An 18,876-nucleotide genomic window follows, 5' to 3' on the forward strand; every position below is an offset into this window, starting at 1 on the left:
TGAGCCGCGCCGAGGGGCCGGCAGTGGGCACCGCACCTGGGGGGACAGCATCCCTGACGCTGATGCCACACGAGTTGCCGGACCTGCCTCCGGTGCACCAGCTGGCCCTCCCTGCTTCCTTCCCCCGGAGAGTGGGAGCAGGTGGCTGCACCCTCCTGGGGGGGCCGCGGTGGTGACATCTCCTGAATTCCAGGGGCCAGGTGGCACCTCCACTCGGTTCCAGCTGGGCAGGCTTCAGCTGCTGCTGCAGCCCGGCCCACACCAGGGACCTACAAAGCCGGTAGGAGATGGGGCCAGCGGACACGTGCTCAGACTTCCCATCTTCAGTGTCCACCCCACACTTAAGCCTCTTGCCTGTCCCCCCTCCCAGGTCAGGCCAGAAACAGCAGTAGCTACAGTCACCCAGCTGCTTATGGGCAGGACAGAGATGCTTCAGGCAGTTGCTCCCGAAGAAGCAAAGAGCTCGGCATCCTTGCAGAAAGCACGAGGATCGATGTGTAATTTAGTTAGGCTTGACTGAGCAGGAGATGCAGCCGTGGAGAGGGGGAAATTTTCCACTCAGTCCTAACTGTTTGGCATAGTGATCATTTGGCACAACTTGTGAGGGAGGGGGCATGGATGCCTGGCACATCAGATGAACTGGGCTGCCCTTTCGGCCAAGGGAGCCATGGGAGACAGGGGCAGAGCAGCCTATTGCTCCCAGGGGAAACAGGCAAAAAAAAAAAAAAATAGCCCGAGGGATTACACTGAGCAAGCGTTCCTGTGATTATAGCTCAGAGGTGGGAGCCAGGGCTTTCTTCCCACATTGCTAATCACTTACCCAGCACTCTGAGCGTCTGAGCCCTGCTGTTGTGCCTCCAAGCTGGAAGGTGGGGGCCCATCCTACCTTCCTCCCCCGAGGACCCGACTGCATTGTCAGGCTTAATTCATTAACATTTGTGACGTGCTCTGGGCTCCTAGGCTGGAAGGCAGCACAGATTTGGCTCACTCCTGCAATTGCTAAGCAGTGCTGGTGAGAAATGGGGCCCGATTTGGCCCTGCTGTCAGCCAGTGAAGCACAAGGTTAAGCTAAAAGGATAAGGAAGATGGGGATGAGCTAAGGCTCCACAAAGTGATCAATCATGTAAAGGTCAAATCCACACCTGAAATGTAGCAGACAATCAGCAACACTGCGTGAAATCCCAGGGGACCTGGGCTGAAATCACACTGTCAAGAGAAAAGCAACATCTCAAGAGCTAACCAAAATACCACCAGCTCCAGGATGTCCTGCTTCCACCTCCTTCCTTGCTGCATGGATAGCTGCCTTCATATGGCCACAGGAGTTCAGCCTGCATTTGTGGGCATCTTTGGGAACGGCATTATATGGGTTCTTAATATCCCTGGCATGGCTCCATGCCTTATCAGGGGAACATCTCAGCTGGAGAGCTGGGCAGCCCTGCCTGTAGAGTATAGTTCTCCAGGGGATCTTTCAGAGACAGAGGAAAGGGTTTCCAGCAGCAGTGCTAGTAAGGCAGCACTGCCTTAGTTCCAGCAGCGGTGCTGTGCAGGGCATAGTGAGGCACTGGCAGTGAGGGGGATGTGATGCTCAGCTGTGAAAGCTTTTCAAGTGTTTTCATTGCTTCTGCATAAAACTGGGACTGTTTACATGTATTATCTAGTAGCAGATAAAGTTCTCGTCTGACTCAAGCTGCCACATGCTCTCAGGCATCATGCTGCGTTTGTCTTGGGACTCCCTGCAGCCAGAGACAAGGGGAGTGCTCAGGCTCCCTGTGGGTCTATTCCTGATGCTGTCCTCAGAGTCACAGGGGATGGTGGCCATATGCCCCTGCAGCCACCTAGGTCCTGCCCTACTGCCCCAGTTCCCTGGCAGCAAGTGCTTTGGGTGAGAGCCACCTCCAGCCCTGAAGTCCATGGGGTAGCAGCCTGTGCTATCTACCCAGGCAGGCTGGGAAGAGCCCCCAGGACCCTTCTTCTGTGGTGCCGGAGCTGCCCAAGACCCAGCCTTGAGCTTTGGGAAGCTCTTGTGAAGCCTGCCAGCCCTTCCCCTCCCCTTACCCTTAGGAAATGCGTGTGCTCCAGGAGCGCTAAAATTAGCCAGACAGCTGTGCGGCACGCTTGCACAGGAGGCTCAGTCCCCAGGCACAGCCTGCCTGCCAGGTCTGCCAAGGAGGAAGCATCCTGCCTGGGGTAACAGGGCTAATGCAGGTTGACACAGGGAGGGCAGCAGGAGAGCCTTTCCCCATTTGTCTGCCCCTGAGCCTGTGCAGGGACCAAATGTGCTGGCTAAGGCTGCCCAGGAGAGGCACAAGTTCCCCTTGTCAGTCCTCTCCCCAGCACAAGCCAACAGCCCTTTCTCCATCTCACCTGCTCCAGAATCCCACGCCCTCTTGCATGGGCAGGGGGTTTCCGAAGCAGAGTGGTGCTTCAGGTGAGGAGCTGCAGCCTGCCCTGCCTGAGGTTCCTCACACTGTCTTTCACTCCCCCTCCCCAGCATGGCTCCTGTACAGAGGCGGCTGAAAAGCGGCGGTGGGAAGCACCACAGCTGCAGAGGGAACAGGCCATTTTTAGCAGAGCAGCCTCCCAGCTGCTGGGCTGCAGGCAGAGCTGTGCGGGGCTGTGCTGCAACACTGCAGCCTCCCTCCACTTCCTTACACCCAGCAAACGCCTTGGCCCCTGCCCGTGAGAGAAGGCCTGTAGCTTCATGGCACTTCCTCGCTGTCCTATTTCCCTCTGTCTGGGATCTGATGTGGTAACTGGATCTCATATGTTTGAACTGCTGGTGCTTTGTGGGGGGCAAGTTTAATAGGGCAATGCCTCAAGTGTGGGCACCCAACCACGGGGCAGTGAGGGATGCAAAGAGGGCACACCAAGAAGTCTGTGGAGCTCAGATACCAAGGTGCAGCAGCACTGAAGGGCTGGGGTTCAGGGTCCACATTTCACATGTTTCCATCCATTTTGTGTGCTTAAAGCCTTTTCTGGAGCTAGGTTTAAAATTAGAGGAGAATTTTTCCTGAGTAACTCCTTTTACATGCGAAGTGTGGGCTGAGAGGGAGGACAGCCCTATTGAGAACTGCTGGTAACCCCTTAATGATGGGGTGAGCGACAAAGCCAGGAATAAACCCACAAAGGCTGAAAAGGGAGCTCAGCTTTTCACCCTCTGTTGTCTTATTTCATCAACCACCTCCCCCCCGTTGTGGCTCCAGCACCCTGTGGGAACCCATCTTCCACATCACGAGTATTTGCCAACTGTAGCACTTCACCAACAGCAGCGGTTTCTGCCTGGAAGACCCCATGGGAGCTAAGCTTATTCCCAGGGTCTGAGACGGGGAGACAGCAGTTTAGAAAACCCTCCTGAGAGCAGGCGATGCCAGAGAAGCGCAGCAGTCCAAGGCCAGAGGTGCTTGCTGAACACTGCTCTCCCTGACCAAGCCCCACTAGGAACTGGGTCAGGCAGGGAGAAGGCAGGAGTGCCCCAGTCACACCAGTGTGGTGAGTTCCCAGATCCGAGGTTTTAACCTCTAGCCCACTCTCCCCATCGCAATGCCTTGCCCATATCACCTGTGTCACTGAAGATGGCTCCAGTCCCAGGGCCTGGCCAAAGTTTTGGGCCCCAGTACTTCAGGGAGTCAGAAAGGGCTGAGTACCACAGAACTGATACCAGGAAGCCTCTGGCTGCAGCTGAGCAAACCAGCCCTAGTAAGGTGCCCCATGAGTGCTCCCTTGCCTGCAATACAGGCACAGCAACAGCAATGAGGGAATCAGAACCCCAGGCAAAGTTCCAGTGTCCTCCTGGGGGAATGGAGCAGCCCATGTTCCCCTCAGGAAGGCAGGAGCACAACTGCAGGCTCAGGTAATATCACTGTTCTTGCATGTTAACGCATCTTGCATTCATAGCATCTCAGGTAGCCCTCCATGTGATCCAGCCCAAAGCTCTCACTCTGCTCCTGCTGTGTGGCCAGCCATGGAGAACAACCAAATTTACCTTGAGCAGCTCCTTGGGGAAGTCAGTGCCTCCATTGAGTCCCTCCAAGTTGCCAATGAAGTCGGAGCAGGACATTCTCTTCCCAATGTTCTGAGGGTGTCAGGGGGAGAGAAACATTGGGATTACCTTTGGGACAGAGGTCATTGCTGGCTGGAGCAGGCCCCACAGCCCAGGAACAGACACCCCATCTCTGCAGAGGGGTGAGGGACCAGCCAGGTCTCGGGAAGGCTGCTTGCAGGTATGGGGAAGTTGCTGGCTTTGCAGACACTCCAGGAGTTTTAAATAGCCTCCTTTTTCAAAATTGTGTGCTCCATGCTCCCAATGACAGCTGGTTTTGGAGTCTCATTCCCACCTTCTTTCCCTGCTCAGTTTTCTTTTCTGTCCTCGTTCCACCTCTACATCTTTCAGCTCAGCAAGTCTCCTTCAAAGCCCCGTTCTCTCCTTCATCAGCCCCTCCTCTCATTAGCCTTTCTCCTCTATCCTCACCAAACACATCAGGAGTGACCAGCCAGGCCCAGGGTCCCATGTTTCCTGCTCATGTGGCACTGTCCTCACTCTTCCCCAAGCACTTACAGTTTCAGGGTGGTGGGATCAGACAGGGGACAGACCGGGGCAATGGCAGTGGTAACTTACATGTCCATGCAGATCTGTGTTTAGCAGCATCAGGGCGCACGTGAGGGTGTGGGCTCCGTCTGCAGCACAAGCACAGGACAGGAATTAGAGCCCCCAGCTCAGCCCTGCAGCTGGCAGTCCAGTGCCTCAGCATCTTAGGAAGGATACGGGGTCTCTGAGCCTCCAAGACAGCACTGAGCCCCCCCCAACCTGGGCACAAGGGGACACAGCAGTCACTGCAGTGCTGACAGCATGCAGGTGAGTAGGCAGGAGGCTGCTGGTTCCAAACCTGAGCATACAAATTCCCTTCCCAGCCTGCAGCCCCTATAGCCAGGCAGTCATGCTGTAGCTAATCCTGCAGAGCTCCTAGCATGGCAAGGTAGGACCAACACAGCCTCTGCCAGCCAGGCAGCCCAAAGCTCACCTGTCCCAGAGCCAGCCCAGAGCAGACCCAGCATAGGAATACACACAGAGGAGGTGCAAAGACATGAAATAGTATAAAGTGGGTGCCTGTGCTCCTCAAATGTCAGGCGCACAAGTTTCCTCACTTAGATATTCCCTGAGCTGAGGGTCTGAGAGCTGGGGTCTCTTTGGTGAGGAGTGTGCTAAGGGTGCCTCTTGCACTAATCTGCTCAAAGTCAGAATTAAGAATGGGTTGAGCCCTAATTATGCATCATCCAACCAGACCAGGCTTAAAAAAATATATATAAAGCATCTGTTATTTGAGGGAAATTACATACCGGGGCTATCTTCTAAGGCATCAGTATAGGCTCTCTGCCTGCTCTCTAGTTTCAGTTTGAGCACATTCACCAAGCTCAGAAACACATAGGCTCCCCTGAAACATGCACACCCCCCACAGACATGCAGTTTCCTACCTTCTGAAGAGATGGAATTAGGATTACACTCATAGTAGCGCTGGGAAAAATGAGCCAGCACCCGCTCTCGCTCTTGTGTCTCTCCCATCAAGGCCAGCTCTTTTAGAAAGGACCTGAAAAAGCAGCAGCAGCAGCATCAGTGTTGGTCACACATGAAATCCACTACAGTTTCTGCAACACACCCTGTGCAGGAATGGAGCTGTGCTTTCTGGTTTGGAGACCTTCCTGTGTGCTGGATGAAGCCCTGCCTTTGCACATCCTTCCCTCCCTCCAAACCCACTGCGGGACTCTCCTCCAAGTCCATAGCACCATATCCTGCTGGCACATTGCAGAGACCTACAACCAATCTCAGGACCTACACTGGGAAAGGAGGCAGGTGTAACAACAGAAGGATTTGAGTTCAAGACCTGGAAACCCAGGCCTAGGTGAACCTGACTGTCATTCGACTGCACTGACCATTAAATTAAGACCAGGGGTGTTTTTTCTTGGTTGCATGGCTGAGAGACCATCTGGGAAAACACCCTCTCCTATTTAAGAGGTAAGAGGATCTCCAGGTGGGAGTCAAGGGGTCTGCCTGCTCCTGCAGATCTCTACGTGGTTGCAGAGCTGTAGAGGGCACGGTCTGTTGGGACCCCACTCTGGTGGCCACCACACATACACATGTACACACACTCAGCTCTGACCTGAGAGCCTGATCCAGACTCATCCCTGTGAACACAAAGAGCTTCAGAAATGCTGAAATAGAAAAAGGGGAGGCTGAGAATGGGATTGACCAGACTGTGGGGACAGCCAAAGGCACACGGGCTGGGTGGATTCTAGGAGACTGGGAGCTCCCCAGGGTTGCAAGAGGCATGCCAAGGACAGAGACCCCATGCTCCCATGAAACTCAGAGAAGTCACCCACAAATTCACTGTGAATAGTGGGCATGTAAGAGAAAATGAAGAAGCTATAGAGGGAAGGGCCCCCGAGAGGTCAGCTAGCCACCCCCTGCCCCAACACCTTACTGAAGCATCCGAGATGCAGTCATGGTAGGAAGGTATAAAAATCTGGATGTCTTCCAGGTTTTAAGACCTTTAGAGGGAACATCTGGTGCAGATGTACCAATCACGAGGAGTGGGTTTTGAGGTCCTGCTAGCGGCTCCTTGCCAGCCTGGTGCCCCACAAGGGCAGCAGCTGCAGGTGCAGCGCAGATGCAAGTGAGCTCCTTGCAGAATGGAATATTCCTTCCAAATACCCACACGTACTTCTTCCCCAAGTGGCGAGCCACATCTGCTTTTTTAAAGCCATCCAGATTGTAGAGCCTCTTGGCCAGGCGTTTGGCAGCCTCCAGGTCAGCCTTGTGTCCATTGGAAAGCGTGTCCGTGCTGCCCAGGGCCAGCTGCTCCACACTGTCCATCTCCGACTCCGAGTCTGAAACCAGCTGGCTCTGGGGGCGGTCGCTGCAATGGGAAGGGACACTCCACGTTAGCCTGCCTACAGATCCTTTCCTTGTTCAGCTTCTCAGGAAATGCATGTTCCTCACCCTGCTTTGGAGACTAGCTACTCACTGCTGGGACCCAGGATGAACTGCACTGGTCAGAGACACTCTGATATCAGCTAAGGGAGGTAAGGGAAGGTGTGGGAATATAGGTTTGGGAGGAGAGGTGGGGTGATGGGACAGCACCAGTGACTGAGTGACTGAACCAAGGCACTCAAACCAACATTCACACTGGATGTGGAAGGAAAGGACAACTACTCCAAAGTCCCCCACTTTGAATCTGTGAAACTGTATGTGTGGGCTCAGGCTCTGCCAAGCTCAGCTGTAGCAGAGACTTGGAGCAGAAACATGTGCACATCACATGCTGTCCTACAGCTCCGTACTCATTTTTTAATCTGGACAAACTCCTGTGTTGCTCTCAAGTGCAGTTTCTACCCAAGACAAGACAACTATAATTCCTTCATTCGCCTTTTCCCACCCACGGATTTCAAAGCACTACACAGACAGCAAAGCCAAGGCAGAGAGGGCGAGGATGAAGGAAAACCCCCCTGGCCTCCCAGCTCACAGTGGGGTGCACTGTCTTCTCCAGGCTGCCCATCAGCTCTCGGCCCACCACACCTTAAATGGCCATGTTAGGAGACACTCTTGGCTTGGCCCCCGAAGCAATCTGACTCAGCTGTGCAGAAGTTATCCCAACCAAAAGCTGGTTGAATCTAATCAACAACAAACGTTAAACAACTCTGACCTCGCCCAAATTTTCTGGCAGCCCTTGCAATGTTCCAGTCTGATTTATTTTTAAAAGTCTCTAATTGAGTTTTAAGAGGCCTGGTCTCCTGAGCCAATTACCCAAGCCAGTCTCCTTGAGGCTCTGCTTTTTTCAAGAAGGACAAGCCTCCCCCTGCTCAGCACTGCCTGTCCCAGGGGAGCCCTGCACAATACTGACAGGCGGCCTCATGCCCCGGGGGGCTCTCAGGTGCCATCCTCTCCACCCTCCTGTCACCCCCAGCCACCATGCAGCAGGAGAATCTGCTCTGCATTCAAACCTGTGGGTCAGACACTTCCTAGTGAAAGCAGCTCCAACACCGTGCAGGTCCTTGGAGACGTGCTTTTCTCAGACCACTGCTGAACTCAGCGGTGCCAGGAGGTGATTGTGGTAAGACCTGGATAGGTGGCTGAGGCAGATCTGTGCCCACTTGGCTCCAGTCCTCCCCAGGGAGACTACCCATCACTCCAATGTACCCTGGTGGAAACATCCATGAGAGTGGTCACAAGGTCACTAGGAGTTCATCAGGTCTGACTCCACCAGCTCTGGGGAGCTGTGCTGGGCAGGCAGTTTCCAGCATCACTGTCTGCATCATCAGCACACCCCATCCTGTGGGCAAATCTTCCACCTGCCGAAAAGCTCTTCTCCTCCCAAAACAGCCACATCCAAAGGTGCTGCTGGCATGGGCCCTGGTGCCTGGCTGTACCTTCACTGTCTGGCAGGGTCAAAGTTGCTCTGACAGTGGAACAGGCTGGGTGCTGCTGGGCCAGTGCTGGGCACACACCTGGGCCCCACTTCATCTCCTTGTGTGGCTGCAGTTACTGCAACCTCAACCAAGGACAGAGGTCACAGGCTCTTTGATTCCCAGAGGCAGAGGAGACGAATCCATCCCAGCAACTGGCACCTGCCAGCCATGGGTTGTGGCTGATTTTTTGCTAAAATCCTTATCTGCTATCACAAGGGCACAGGCACTGTCCCCTTTGCAGCCCAGCAGTTCCAAGGGTGCTTTTCCAGTCACAGGCTGAGCTACAAAATGCAAAGCCACCCCTCCAACACTCCCCATGCTCCAACTGCATCTCCAGAGCAAGTCGCTGCTCAGTCACCCTCTCAAAATCTTTTAGTTCTTCTCTGCACCATCCCTAAAACTCCTGATATCTTTCTGGACCTCATCTATCCTGCCCGAGAGGTTGTCCTCCCTCACATGGCCAGTTCCTGGAGCATCCAGAGACAAACCTAGAGCTCCAAATCTCCCCGCATGACCTCTCTTCCCAGTCTATGGTCCTCAGCTTTCCTACCTAGTGCTGAGCATCCAGGCATGGAGCCATTTACTAAATCTCTCTTGTCCTTCAATACTTGTATCTTGCTGCAGGGTCCTAGCCTGTTACTACAATTCCTGCCTTGCTACTTGCAATGAGCATGCAGGGATCTCAAAGCTTGAGTCTCAGTGGAATCTGCTGCTCCCTCCCTCACCAAGTCCCAGTACTAATTTGGTGTTTTTCATCAGCAAAGCATAACCTTGCTCTCAGGACGAGGTACTACTCAACCATGCCATGAAATGGGTTTTTTTTCTAGCACTCAAGCCACTCTCATGCAGTTAAATATGGACAGTCAGCCTCTATAGGCTCAGAATGCCTTCTTTGTGGCACCTGTCTTCCACCACTCAAAGCCCCAAATGGCTTGGAGAATGTGCAGCTTAAAGACAGGAAAACAAGAGCCCAATTCTCAAGTAAATGGAGAGCAGAGCAAGAGACGTGTCCATGTCAGAGGTAACTGAGGTTATGCTAATTTTCTTGCCAATAAACTAATTGCAGGTCTCAGGGTGAGGGTTTTTTGGTGTACTTAGTAAAGTGACATTTTAGTTTGGCCTGAAGAAACACTGAGATAATATTTTTTACATTAAATGCACACTTAAGGAATAAAGATCAAATTTGATATTGTGCAAGTATCCTCAGTGTGCCTGAAATAAGTCATTCCTAAGCAGACACAGAGCTAGCTCATCCCTCTCCCTGCTGCCACCACTCACATCACTGGGAGCACAGGTCCCCCTGTCACCTGAGAGGTGTTCGCTAGAGCCCAGTGTGCTGCAGTGAGGCACATCTGGGGGTCTCTGCAAGGAAGGCACGTGATCCAGCACAGGGCTCAGGGCTCACCCTGGGACAGAGGCTCTTCACTGACCACTTCCCACCCCAGCTCAGCAGAAGGACTCATTGTGCTTCCCTGTCCTGGAAAACTGCTGTAGAATCATGGTCCTGCTCAGGGCCACCATACCACACACACTCCTTCTCCCAGGTCAGATGGTACTCCAGGGCCCAAATGTTCCTTCTCAGGGCCAAACACTCCTTTTCTGGAGCTGGATCATCATGTCACCTCAATATTCCTCCTCTAGCTGACCGCCCAGAGCCCAGAAGCAGAGACCACAGTACCTTCCCTGGCTGCAATACAGTGTGTCACTGCAGGAGTCCTGACATCCTCTCCACCTTGCCACCATCAACCAAGCTTACCTGGCACCATGTTTGCTCCATGGCTGCCAGCAACCAGGAGCAAATCTTCTCTTCTGGATGTGGAGCAGCAAGAAGGCACTAGTTCTGTAAAGCCAGGCCCAAGGGGCTCACCTCCACCTCTGAGATGCCAGCACGGACCTATCTGCAGCAACAACCTGTTCCCCAGGAGCTGGGGTGTGCTCAGCTAAGTTCCTGGGCTGTCCAGGTCTGTCCTGACACATTTTCAGACAGGACACGTGCTGTAGGAAACTCCAGACACAATTCAAGTATCTCTTGCTCCCCACATGAGGTTGGTTTCATCCTACACCATGAAGGGACATGGCAAGGAGCCTGGTGCAAATCCACAAAGGACAGGTGCATGCGGCAGAGTAGCACTCTCCCCTCAATTCTGGAAGGCCCACATGCATAGCTAGATGCTCGTTGCCTCTGCCAAGCAAACCAAGCCTGCCTAATGTTGCTGCTAAGAATGTACCAGACCGGATCTTTGGCTGAGCTAAATAAAAGCTGCTCCTTCCATCGGTCTCAGTGGAGCGACTTTGATTTATGACAGCAAAGATCTGGGCCGGTTCATTCCTCACAGAACTGAAGTTAGGGCTGGGAGGACACCTGAAGGTCAGCTAAACCAGCCTCCAATCACAGGCAGGGCTGGTTGTGCTTTCTGGCAGCTCTGGAGTCCAACAATCACCCAGCCACAGCAGCACCCACCAGCATTACTGCTGACAGATCCAGATAGGACTGAACTTTGGGCATCTGTGCACCTCCTCAGTCTTGTTTCTCTGCAGACTTCAAGAACCTCCCCTGCAGCACCAGCCTTCTCTGGAGATGTCTATCTGTCCTCCATCACCCCATCCCACCAGCTCTTCTTGTGAGGGACACAACTGCTCCTGCAGAGGACAGGGACTGACGCTACAGTCCACGAAACAATTTCTGATGCCAGCTGAGAGCCTTAAATATCCAGTTACTCACCTGCTGGATGGAGGGTTGTCTTCTCCTTCAGAAACACAGATGCCATGGGGTCAGCACAGGAAAACCTGGGTGTCTTGGACTCTTGGGCCAAGACCAGCCCAGGGGTTCTGAGTCAGATCTGAGAGCTGAAATTAATGCCTGACACATGGGGCTGCATCCCACACATATGTGCTACTGCTCAGGCCTCTGCAAGCAGACCTGCCATCCCTGGGATCCACTGTCCTCTGTGCCATGGTGGGCTGATGTGTCTTATGTCCTGGCTCCTGCTGCCCTTCATGGCTTGACATGGCCTGCATGGGGGAAAATTCCCCCAAGGCTTGTCCTCCATTTCTTGCTGTGCCAATGCTTGCGGGGAGACCTCTTCATCCTGCACCCTAGCCTTGTCCCCCTACTGTACTCCCAACCCAGCCCACCCCACACCTCCCTTCCCCTGTCTTCATCCTTTCCTCAGTGTCCACCTTCCTCTGCTCAGCTCTCAGCCTCAACCTCCTGCATCACACCCCGAATCCACCCCATGGGGCCCCAAGCTGGGCACAGCCCTTCAGGGCATCCTCACCAGTTTGCCCAGTGCTACCTGGGAGCTCAGGCCAGCTGAGAGACCTGCGCTGGCCCTGGGAGGGGAGGGGCACCGGCTCCCCGACCGCTGCAGTGACTAAAGGAACCTTATAAAGAACGGCAGCAGCGCTGGCTGGCACGCCCCGTGCTCCAGCACACGCCAGCAGCCGCGCTCTGGCAGGGACGCAGCCCTGACTCCCGGCGCATCCTCCACCCGGGGCGGCTGCCAGCCCCACGGGCTCCCCGCTCCTCCCACACAGCCACAGCTCCAGGGCTGAGCTCTCCCTCTAGCGAGGCTCCAGGCGTGCTGCCCTCGCCGCGGTGTCCGGCCCTTTTCACCAGGCGGTTTGCAGCCCCGCCTTGGATGTTGCTTCTCCCGCCTACCCTTCTTTCTGTCCCACCGCAGGCAAGCCCCGATGAGGCCCCAGCAGAACCTGCCTCGCTAGCAGAGCGAGTCACGTCTCTTCTCTCCCCGGACAAACCTCGGGGACCAGCACGGCTGCGCCCAGGGCCAAGGCTGACTCCAGAAGAGTGGGATTGGAGGGCAGTTGGGCAGCTGGATTTCAGGGGGCTTGCACCCCCAGAGAGATGCAGTTTGCACATTTACATTCCTCCGGGGCTGATGCCCCACAGCTCACAGTGCCTACCTGTATAGGACTGGGCAAGCCAGATGACCCTCTGGACACCTGCTTGCACCCAGCAGCTTGGCCAAGTCCTGCAATTTGGACCTGCAGTTGCAGAAGTCTGGCTGTCACCACTGAAGCAATCTCCCTGCAGTCCCCAGGGCTGCCCCAGCTCCTGGCTCACTATCTTGCCAGCACCGTATCTATCCCTGGCTGGCGTCCCCAGGTCTGGAGGGACTCCCTAGGCTTTGGGTGCTCTGCCTCCACACATGCTTTGCAGAGATCTGTCATGGCCACAGGGACAGACTGCTTCAACTGCAGCTCTCTGCCAGCAAGAGTGAGGGACCTGCACACTTTCACCTCCTGCCCAAATGGGGTGACAACCTACTCACAGAGCCTGTGCTGGGGGTGTCACTGTGGGGTGTCCCACTATGGGGAGGGCAGGGAGGGGGTTCAGCCTCTGCTTCGTCCCTTTCAACCAAGCCTGCTGGAGTAGGTGCAGGCACCCCAGAGGAGACCTTTGTAGGTCTGCACTTAGACATACTTCCCACATACAAGGTCAAGATAAAAGCATGGTCTTAACTATCATGTGCCGAGTTACACCAGAGCCTTGGCGTAAACAACAAGGCTGCATGAACCAAGGCCACTGGCTGTGGGGGACACCACATCTCCCCAGCAATGCAGGGGCATCACTGATTGGCCATTCCTGCCACTGAGGGAGGTGAGAAGTCACAGGCTGCAAGGCTGTCTCCAACCCAGATCCTGACCTCAACTATTACAACAATTAGCACCAAAGCTTTTGGGGATGCGAGGAGGACAGCCACAGGGCAGCACATGCAGGCCTAGACCCACTGGTGTTCACCACCAGTCACACCAAAGCCCTGGAGCCTGAGGTCACCTCTGCCAACCCTGAGACTGACAGACAGTGTAAAGCACAGTCTCCACGGCAGAGTCTCCCTGCCCGGGGTCCCCAGGCCCCCTGCGCTGGTGGCAGTCAGTCTGTACTGCCTGTGACCACGGACAGTGCTGAATGCCTTGCTCTGGCCCTGCTGGCACAGGTGATGATGCATTAGACCAACTGCAGAGGGTCCTTAGCTCCTTTCCTCAGCATTTCCATTGAATACCCCTTAGTGGGAGCATTACAAGGATAAGCTCTGCTTGATCAGATCAGCCCTGCCAGGCATCAGATCAACCCTGCCAGGCATCAGGATCTGCTGGTTCGAGCTCATGAGAACCTTTGAGCAATCAGCCCGGACACTTCTTCCTGAAACTGCTTGGGAATCTTCAACTTCATGTTCAGCTCCACTGAGAGTCTAGAAAGTTGGTAGCACCAGTGATGGGGAAGAGGAAACTTCTTGGATCTCCCCCTTGCCAGAACCCCCTGCCTCCTGAGGACTGATCCTGCAGATGATGGGCTGTCTCAGACCCTGGTTCCACATGCCTTCCCTGCTTCCCAACCTAGTTCCTGCTCCCAGCCCCAATCTCCAGTCCTTTCCACTGCACCAGACGGCAGATTCTGACCACACCTCCCTCTCTGTCCACCGTTGCCTGTGGGACTGTGAGGGGAAGCTCACTCCATGCTGGGGAGCAGAGAGCTGGATTGCTCCAGGCTGGGGGCCTGCAGCAGTGCCCTGCTCCCCCACCTCTCATTTCTCACTGTCATGCCTGGATACTGTCACCCTTCACTGCCATGTGCCTCCCAGACATGACCAGTGTTACTGCACAAATCTTGCCTGGCTTCTGTGCTACCACGTCTCTGGCTTCCGTGTCCCAAAGAAAGGGAAGGCCTAACCCAGCTCCTCTGTGTCCCAAAATGCCCTTGGACTGACCCAAGAGCCACAGAGCTGATGTGATATCCCACTCTCCTCTCTTGACTGCGGACACCACAGAAGACACAGAGCTTAGATCTTCACCTGGCCACCCCAAGCTGAGCCTACAAAGATGGCACAGACTGCCACCAGAAGTTACATAGGTTTGGTGTGGAAAAGACCAAAGCCTGGTGGATGAGGGATTCAGGATGCTCATCTCTGCCCTCCATCTTCCAACATGAACATGGCTGAGGAGATTCAGGAAGCCAGAACAATAGGTACAAGACTATGGGACTCCTGCCTTTAAGAAACAAGTGGCTGCTGTGCAAATGGCAAGGGATGAATTCCCCAGTAGGGAAACGCTGTTGAATTGCTACTGGTAGTCAACTTCAGACTGGCTCTCCCCACAGCCATCACAGATGCTGGACTGCCTTGCAATGAAAACCACCACAGGATTATAGTTTGGCACTCCCTGGTTGCTTGGCTTAAGGAGACCTCACAGCCCTCCAGTACCTACAAAAGCTGGCAAAGATGAAAATTGAGTTGTGCTCCCATCAACACACCTACCACAATACCATGGTGATCACTGGCCTGATCAGCCACTGTCTACAAAATCTAGCACATGCAGTCCTGACCCTTCCCCAGCAACACAAGTTAGATGCTGGCTGCAAACCAGACCTCACAGCATTAGACTCTACATCAAGCTTTAGTGGCCCAGCTGGACGGCAAGCAACTTTGGTCACTCACCTTGTGTTGGAGGCCAAGGGAGTGCCAAAGCCGTCCTCTGAGTGGCAAGGGCTGTGCCGAACGCCCTTCCTTCGTCTCCCCCGCTCCTCTTCCCTCTCTGTCCAGGGGGCATCTGTGGCCGAACTGGTCCCAGAGTCCGGCTCTAAGTGAGCCAGAGGAGCAAAGTTCTCCTCGATCAGCTTGGCGCTATCTCGGATTTGTCCCTGTATTTCTGGGGTGAGAGTTGGGAGGTCAAAAGTGAAAAAGGTCCCATGGGTATGGGCTGGGGAAGAAAGGATGTCAATGGAGTCCAGGCTGGTGTAAGATGTGCCTTTGGCTCGATGGGACTCCATGATAGTCTCAAAATGCTTGCTGAAAGAGTCCATGCCATCCTTGGAGAGACTGTGCCCTAGGAGGAAGGGCACTGGAGACTTGAGCATACCCTGTGTGTCTTGGTCCATGATCCTAGAGGGAAAGAAAGTGAGAAGAACTGATCATTGAAGAGCTAGGGATCAAAGCCTCGTGCTTCAGAAGGAAACTGAGGAGGGTAGAAACCTCTTCTGAACATCTGTAGACCACCAAGGAAACACCTTGCCTGCCCAAGACACCATGGGAAGCAGGGCTGGCCTCCCTCCAGACATATGTTTCTCCTTTAATATGCCACAGACTTTTGTTCCTTTACTGGCTCATCCTCATAAGAAGCTTATGAGATGGCTACTGCTCCCAATCACTTGACTTGAGCTTAGATCCAATAAAGGGCTCAAGTACTAGAAACAGGATGTGGTTCAGCTCCATTTCCAACCAAATCTGGAAGTGGCTGAATTTTTCATGAGCCTTCAGAGCTTCTGTCACCAATAAGGCTCCTCCTGAAGCTGCTCAGAACAGCATGACACCTTCCTCCATGACACATTTCACTGTGGTTACTGAGTACTATGCTCAGAGCATGACCAACACTCACCTGCAAGGTTTGCTGGCTGTTTCCACAAGGTGATGTTGAGTCCCAGGAGACATGTGTGACTGAGCACGAAGCGATACTGAGCTCCAGGTTTCCCCAGGCAGTACAGAGGGAGCCTCACACCCATCTCTGGGCTTGGGGATCTGAGCTGGCCCATGCCCTAGAGGCCATGATTGGTCCTAGCTCATCATCTTGTCAGGGATCAGCCCCACAGAAAGGCCCAGCCTGTCTCCAATGCCAGTCTGGGTCCAGCCCAACACAGAAATTTCTAAACCCTGAAGCCCTGAGTGTTTTGTCCTGTAAATGAGGTGAAGTACAGTCTGCCCACTTACCTAAGCACATGACAACACAGATGTTTGCAACCCAGGGAACATCAGTGCTTCAGCAGTACAAGCACAAACACAGTCCTAAAAGCCTACTTTGCTCATAAGCTGCTATCATTTTATTATAGCAGCAGAAAAGCACTTGTTATGCCACTCTCTCCTCTGATTAAAGGAGAGGAACCGCTCCAGCCTGTCATAACATTTGTTATGAACAAACAGCTTCCTACAGAAGGCTCAGAAGATGCGTTGCTGTAACACACACCAAATTATTTTCATTCATTAGCCTTCACATGCCACTCAAAAATCTCACCCCAATTACTTCAGCAGGCCAAGAGCTGGCAGCTTGACTTCCCCTGAATGCCAGCTCTTTTCAAGGGGAGTGCAGCGAAGCCAGACACAGGTAAGCAAGGCAGGGAGCAGGCTGATCTCACCTATCCACCAGTATTTCCTTGGCTGTGCAGCACCACTTGACACTCTTACCATTCCTGTAGGAGCCCCAGGAGCAGCCACTTTCTGAAATGGCTTTTAGTAAGGACAAGGCAGAAGAGACCTCTTTAATATCTGCAGATGTGCTTTACAGATGCAAATGTGCATTTTCTGTCCTTCCCACCCAGCCTCATGCTACTAAACCAAGCTAATGCTGCTGACCATTTCGCACCTTGAATCCGTGAGGAGGGTGAATGACTGTGCCAGGGAAGACAATGCTAGCAGATTGGAAGGAATTTTGTTTCCAGGAGAAGTAGGTGGGCTCATTTTTGTGATCAAATATATTGCCACCAAGCCATAGAAAAACCATGGCTGGTTTTGTCCACACCATCCAAGCTCTGGAAACAATGTCTTCACCCCGAAATATCAAGCACAAAGCCATTCAGTTCCAGAAGGACGTAGTCACAGCAGCATGGGAGTAATATTGCCTGCTCAGACCCAGATGCTTCATCAGCCCCTGCTGCACTGCCCAGCTCCTCCACGCTCCGCCCTGGTCCCCCAAGAAGGGCCACTGCACTGAGACCAAGCCAGAAAAACCCAGCTGAGAGGAGCAGAGGAGAGAAGGAGATGCAGAAGGAGATGTAGGAGGAGATGCAGAAGCTGTAATCGAGCATCTGTGCAAGGATGACAGGCAGCAGGAAAGCAAATAGGTTTCCAGCCTTGAGCTGGTGCAGGAGGCAGTGAGCCTTCCTTAGGAGAGGGCCAGGCAGACATGGAATGGAAGCGGATCCAGGAGCCAAAAGCACCTCAGGCAAGGCTCTGGGTATGAGATCTGAGCAACTGGGTTTCTCATGCATCTGATGGCAGGCAAAGGGCTCTCCCACCTGGTGCTGCAAAGACATGCCATCCCTGGCAGGGGGAAGAAGAGGGGAAAACCTCTCCTCTGGCCCTCGGTGGTTTTAACTCTCTTCAAAATTCTCCTGTGACCCTCCAGACCCCTGCCTGCCTCAGCCATGCCCCACTCCTCTAGCTCCAGGTCCCTCCAGCCTGCACAGGCACCAGCAGCTGCTGTGTGAGGATCTCAGCTCAGTTCAAAGAAGGTGAGACTGGTCAGCACCGTCCAGCAGCCCCTAGCTTTATTCCTCTCTGAACAAAGCTCTTGTACAGACCTGTCTCAGGCAGCTCCTTGCAGTCCCCCCAGGCTCCTTTGCACTACTCCTCCAGCGTGGCAGCAGCCTGCTCTTAGGGCTCACTGTCCTCACTTTTCCCATGCTTAGGCAAAGGTACTGATCACAGGCACTGCAGTCTCCCCTGACTGTTCACACTTCCCTGCCACATCCACGCCGTCATGCTGTCCCATGCCCTCTCACAGGAGCTGCGGGCACCTCCCCTGCTCATTGACAGGCGCCTGCCAGTGTCACCCCGACCCCGGAGCTCCATCCAGGAGCACCACCCCGAGCTGTGGCTCTATGGCCACCTCGGGCTCTGGGACAACACATCAGAGGCTTGCAGCTATTCATGCAGGTTAAGCACATGTTAAGCATTTGATGAAATTGAGACCATAACCATTCTTCTAATCCCCAACAAGGCTTGCCCTGCAGCTATTCTCTTGCCAACAAGAAGCAAGCACAAAGGCTCTGGAAAGGCTCCCCAAGCAGCAGATCTAAGGGCTTTTCTGGGCAAGGCTTACAGGGAGAAAAGGCATCAGCCTCCCATCAGCCCTCTGTGCTCTCGGGGGAACACAGCACTCCCTAGCAAAGCCTCTTCTCTCTTATCAGCCAAAGGCATCCATGCTGAGCCAAACCAGGCTCTTCCTATAGCTTAGCCAGCATCTCTGCTGATGCTCAGGGAAGAAGGGAATTGAGCCTGCTCTCGCTGACAGGTCTCGGCTCTCTGGGACTAATAGGAATAAAGACAGTAAAGGCTTAGACTAGTCATTAGAGTCAGTAGATATGACTAAATGTATTCAGGAAGTGGATTTGCTGGAAGAAGACACAATTTCTTCTATCACTTTTCACATCTTGTTTGATTTGGTGTTGATTTTTTTTTGCTTTTAGCATGCTCTTATTTTGGGAGGGTAAATCATGAAAGAAGATTCTGAACTTTGGCCAGAATATGAAGCACAACAAAGTAGTACCAAGCCAAAGTCCCTCTTGCATAGGGTGCTGAACCCTTAAAGCTAGATTTTCAAAGGGATGTACATGTCTAAAAGCTGAAAATCAGCATCAAAAAGTACTTCAGTGGTTTTGTAGGACTGGTCCTTCCCAGCAACCAGAACAGGCCT

The 18,876-nt window shown here is 53.7% G+C and overlaps 1 protein-coding gene across 1 annotated transcript in view; it reads right to left on the reverse strand.

Moving 5' to 3' along the window:
* PSD (pleckstrin and Sec7 domain containing) overlaps positions 1 to 18,876 on the reverse strand; it is a gene marked incomplete at its 5' end in the record, with an annotated part of 34,745 nt that overhangs the window by 12,063 nt on the left and 3,806 nt on the right. Inside the window, 6 exons of the mRNA XM_017725937.1 lie at positions 3,983 to 4,072; positions 4,616 to 4,674; positions 5,470 to 5,582; positions 6,153 to 6,204; positions 6,679 to 6,908; positions 14,910 to 15,353. Of these exons, the coding sequence (XP_017581426.1) occupies positions 3,983 to 4,072; positions 4,616 to 4,674; positions 5,470 to 5,582; positions 6,153 to 6,204; positions 6,679 to 6,908; positions 14,910 to 15,353 (988 nt within the window). The remainder of the gene's footprint in view (positions 1 to 3,982; positions 4,073 to 4,615; positions 4,675 to 5,469; positions 5,583 to 6,152; positions 6,205 to 6,678; positions 6,909 to 14,909; positions 15,354 to 18,876) is intronic.

Source organism: Corvus brachyrhynchos, unplaced genomic scaffold, assembly GCF_000691975.1.
Source record: "Corvus brachyrhynchos isolate BGI_N302 unplaced genomic scaffold, ASM69197v1 scaffold61, whole genome shotgun sequence".
NCBI lineage: Eukaryota > Metazoa > Chordata > Aves > Passeriformes > Corvidae > Corvus > Corvus brachyrhynchos.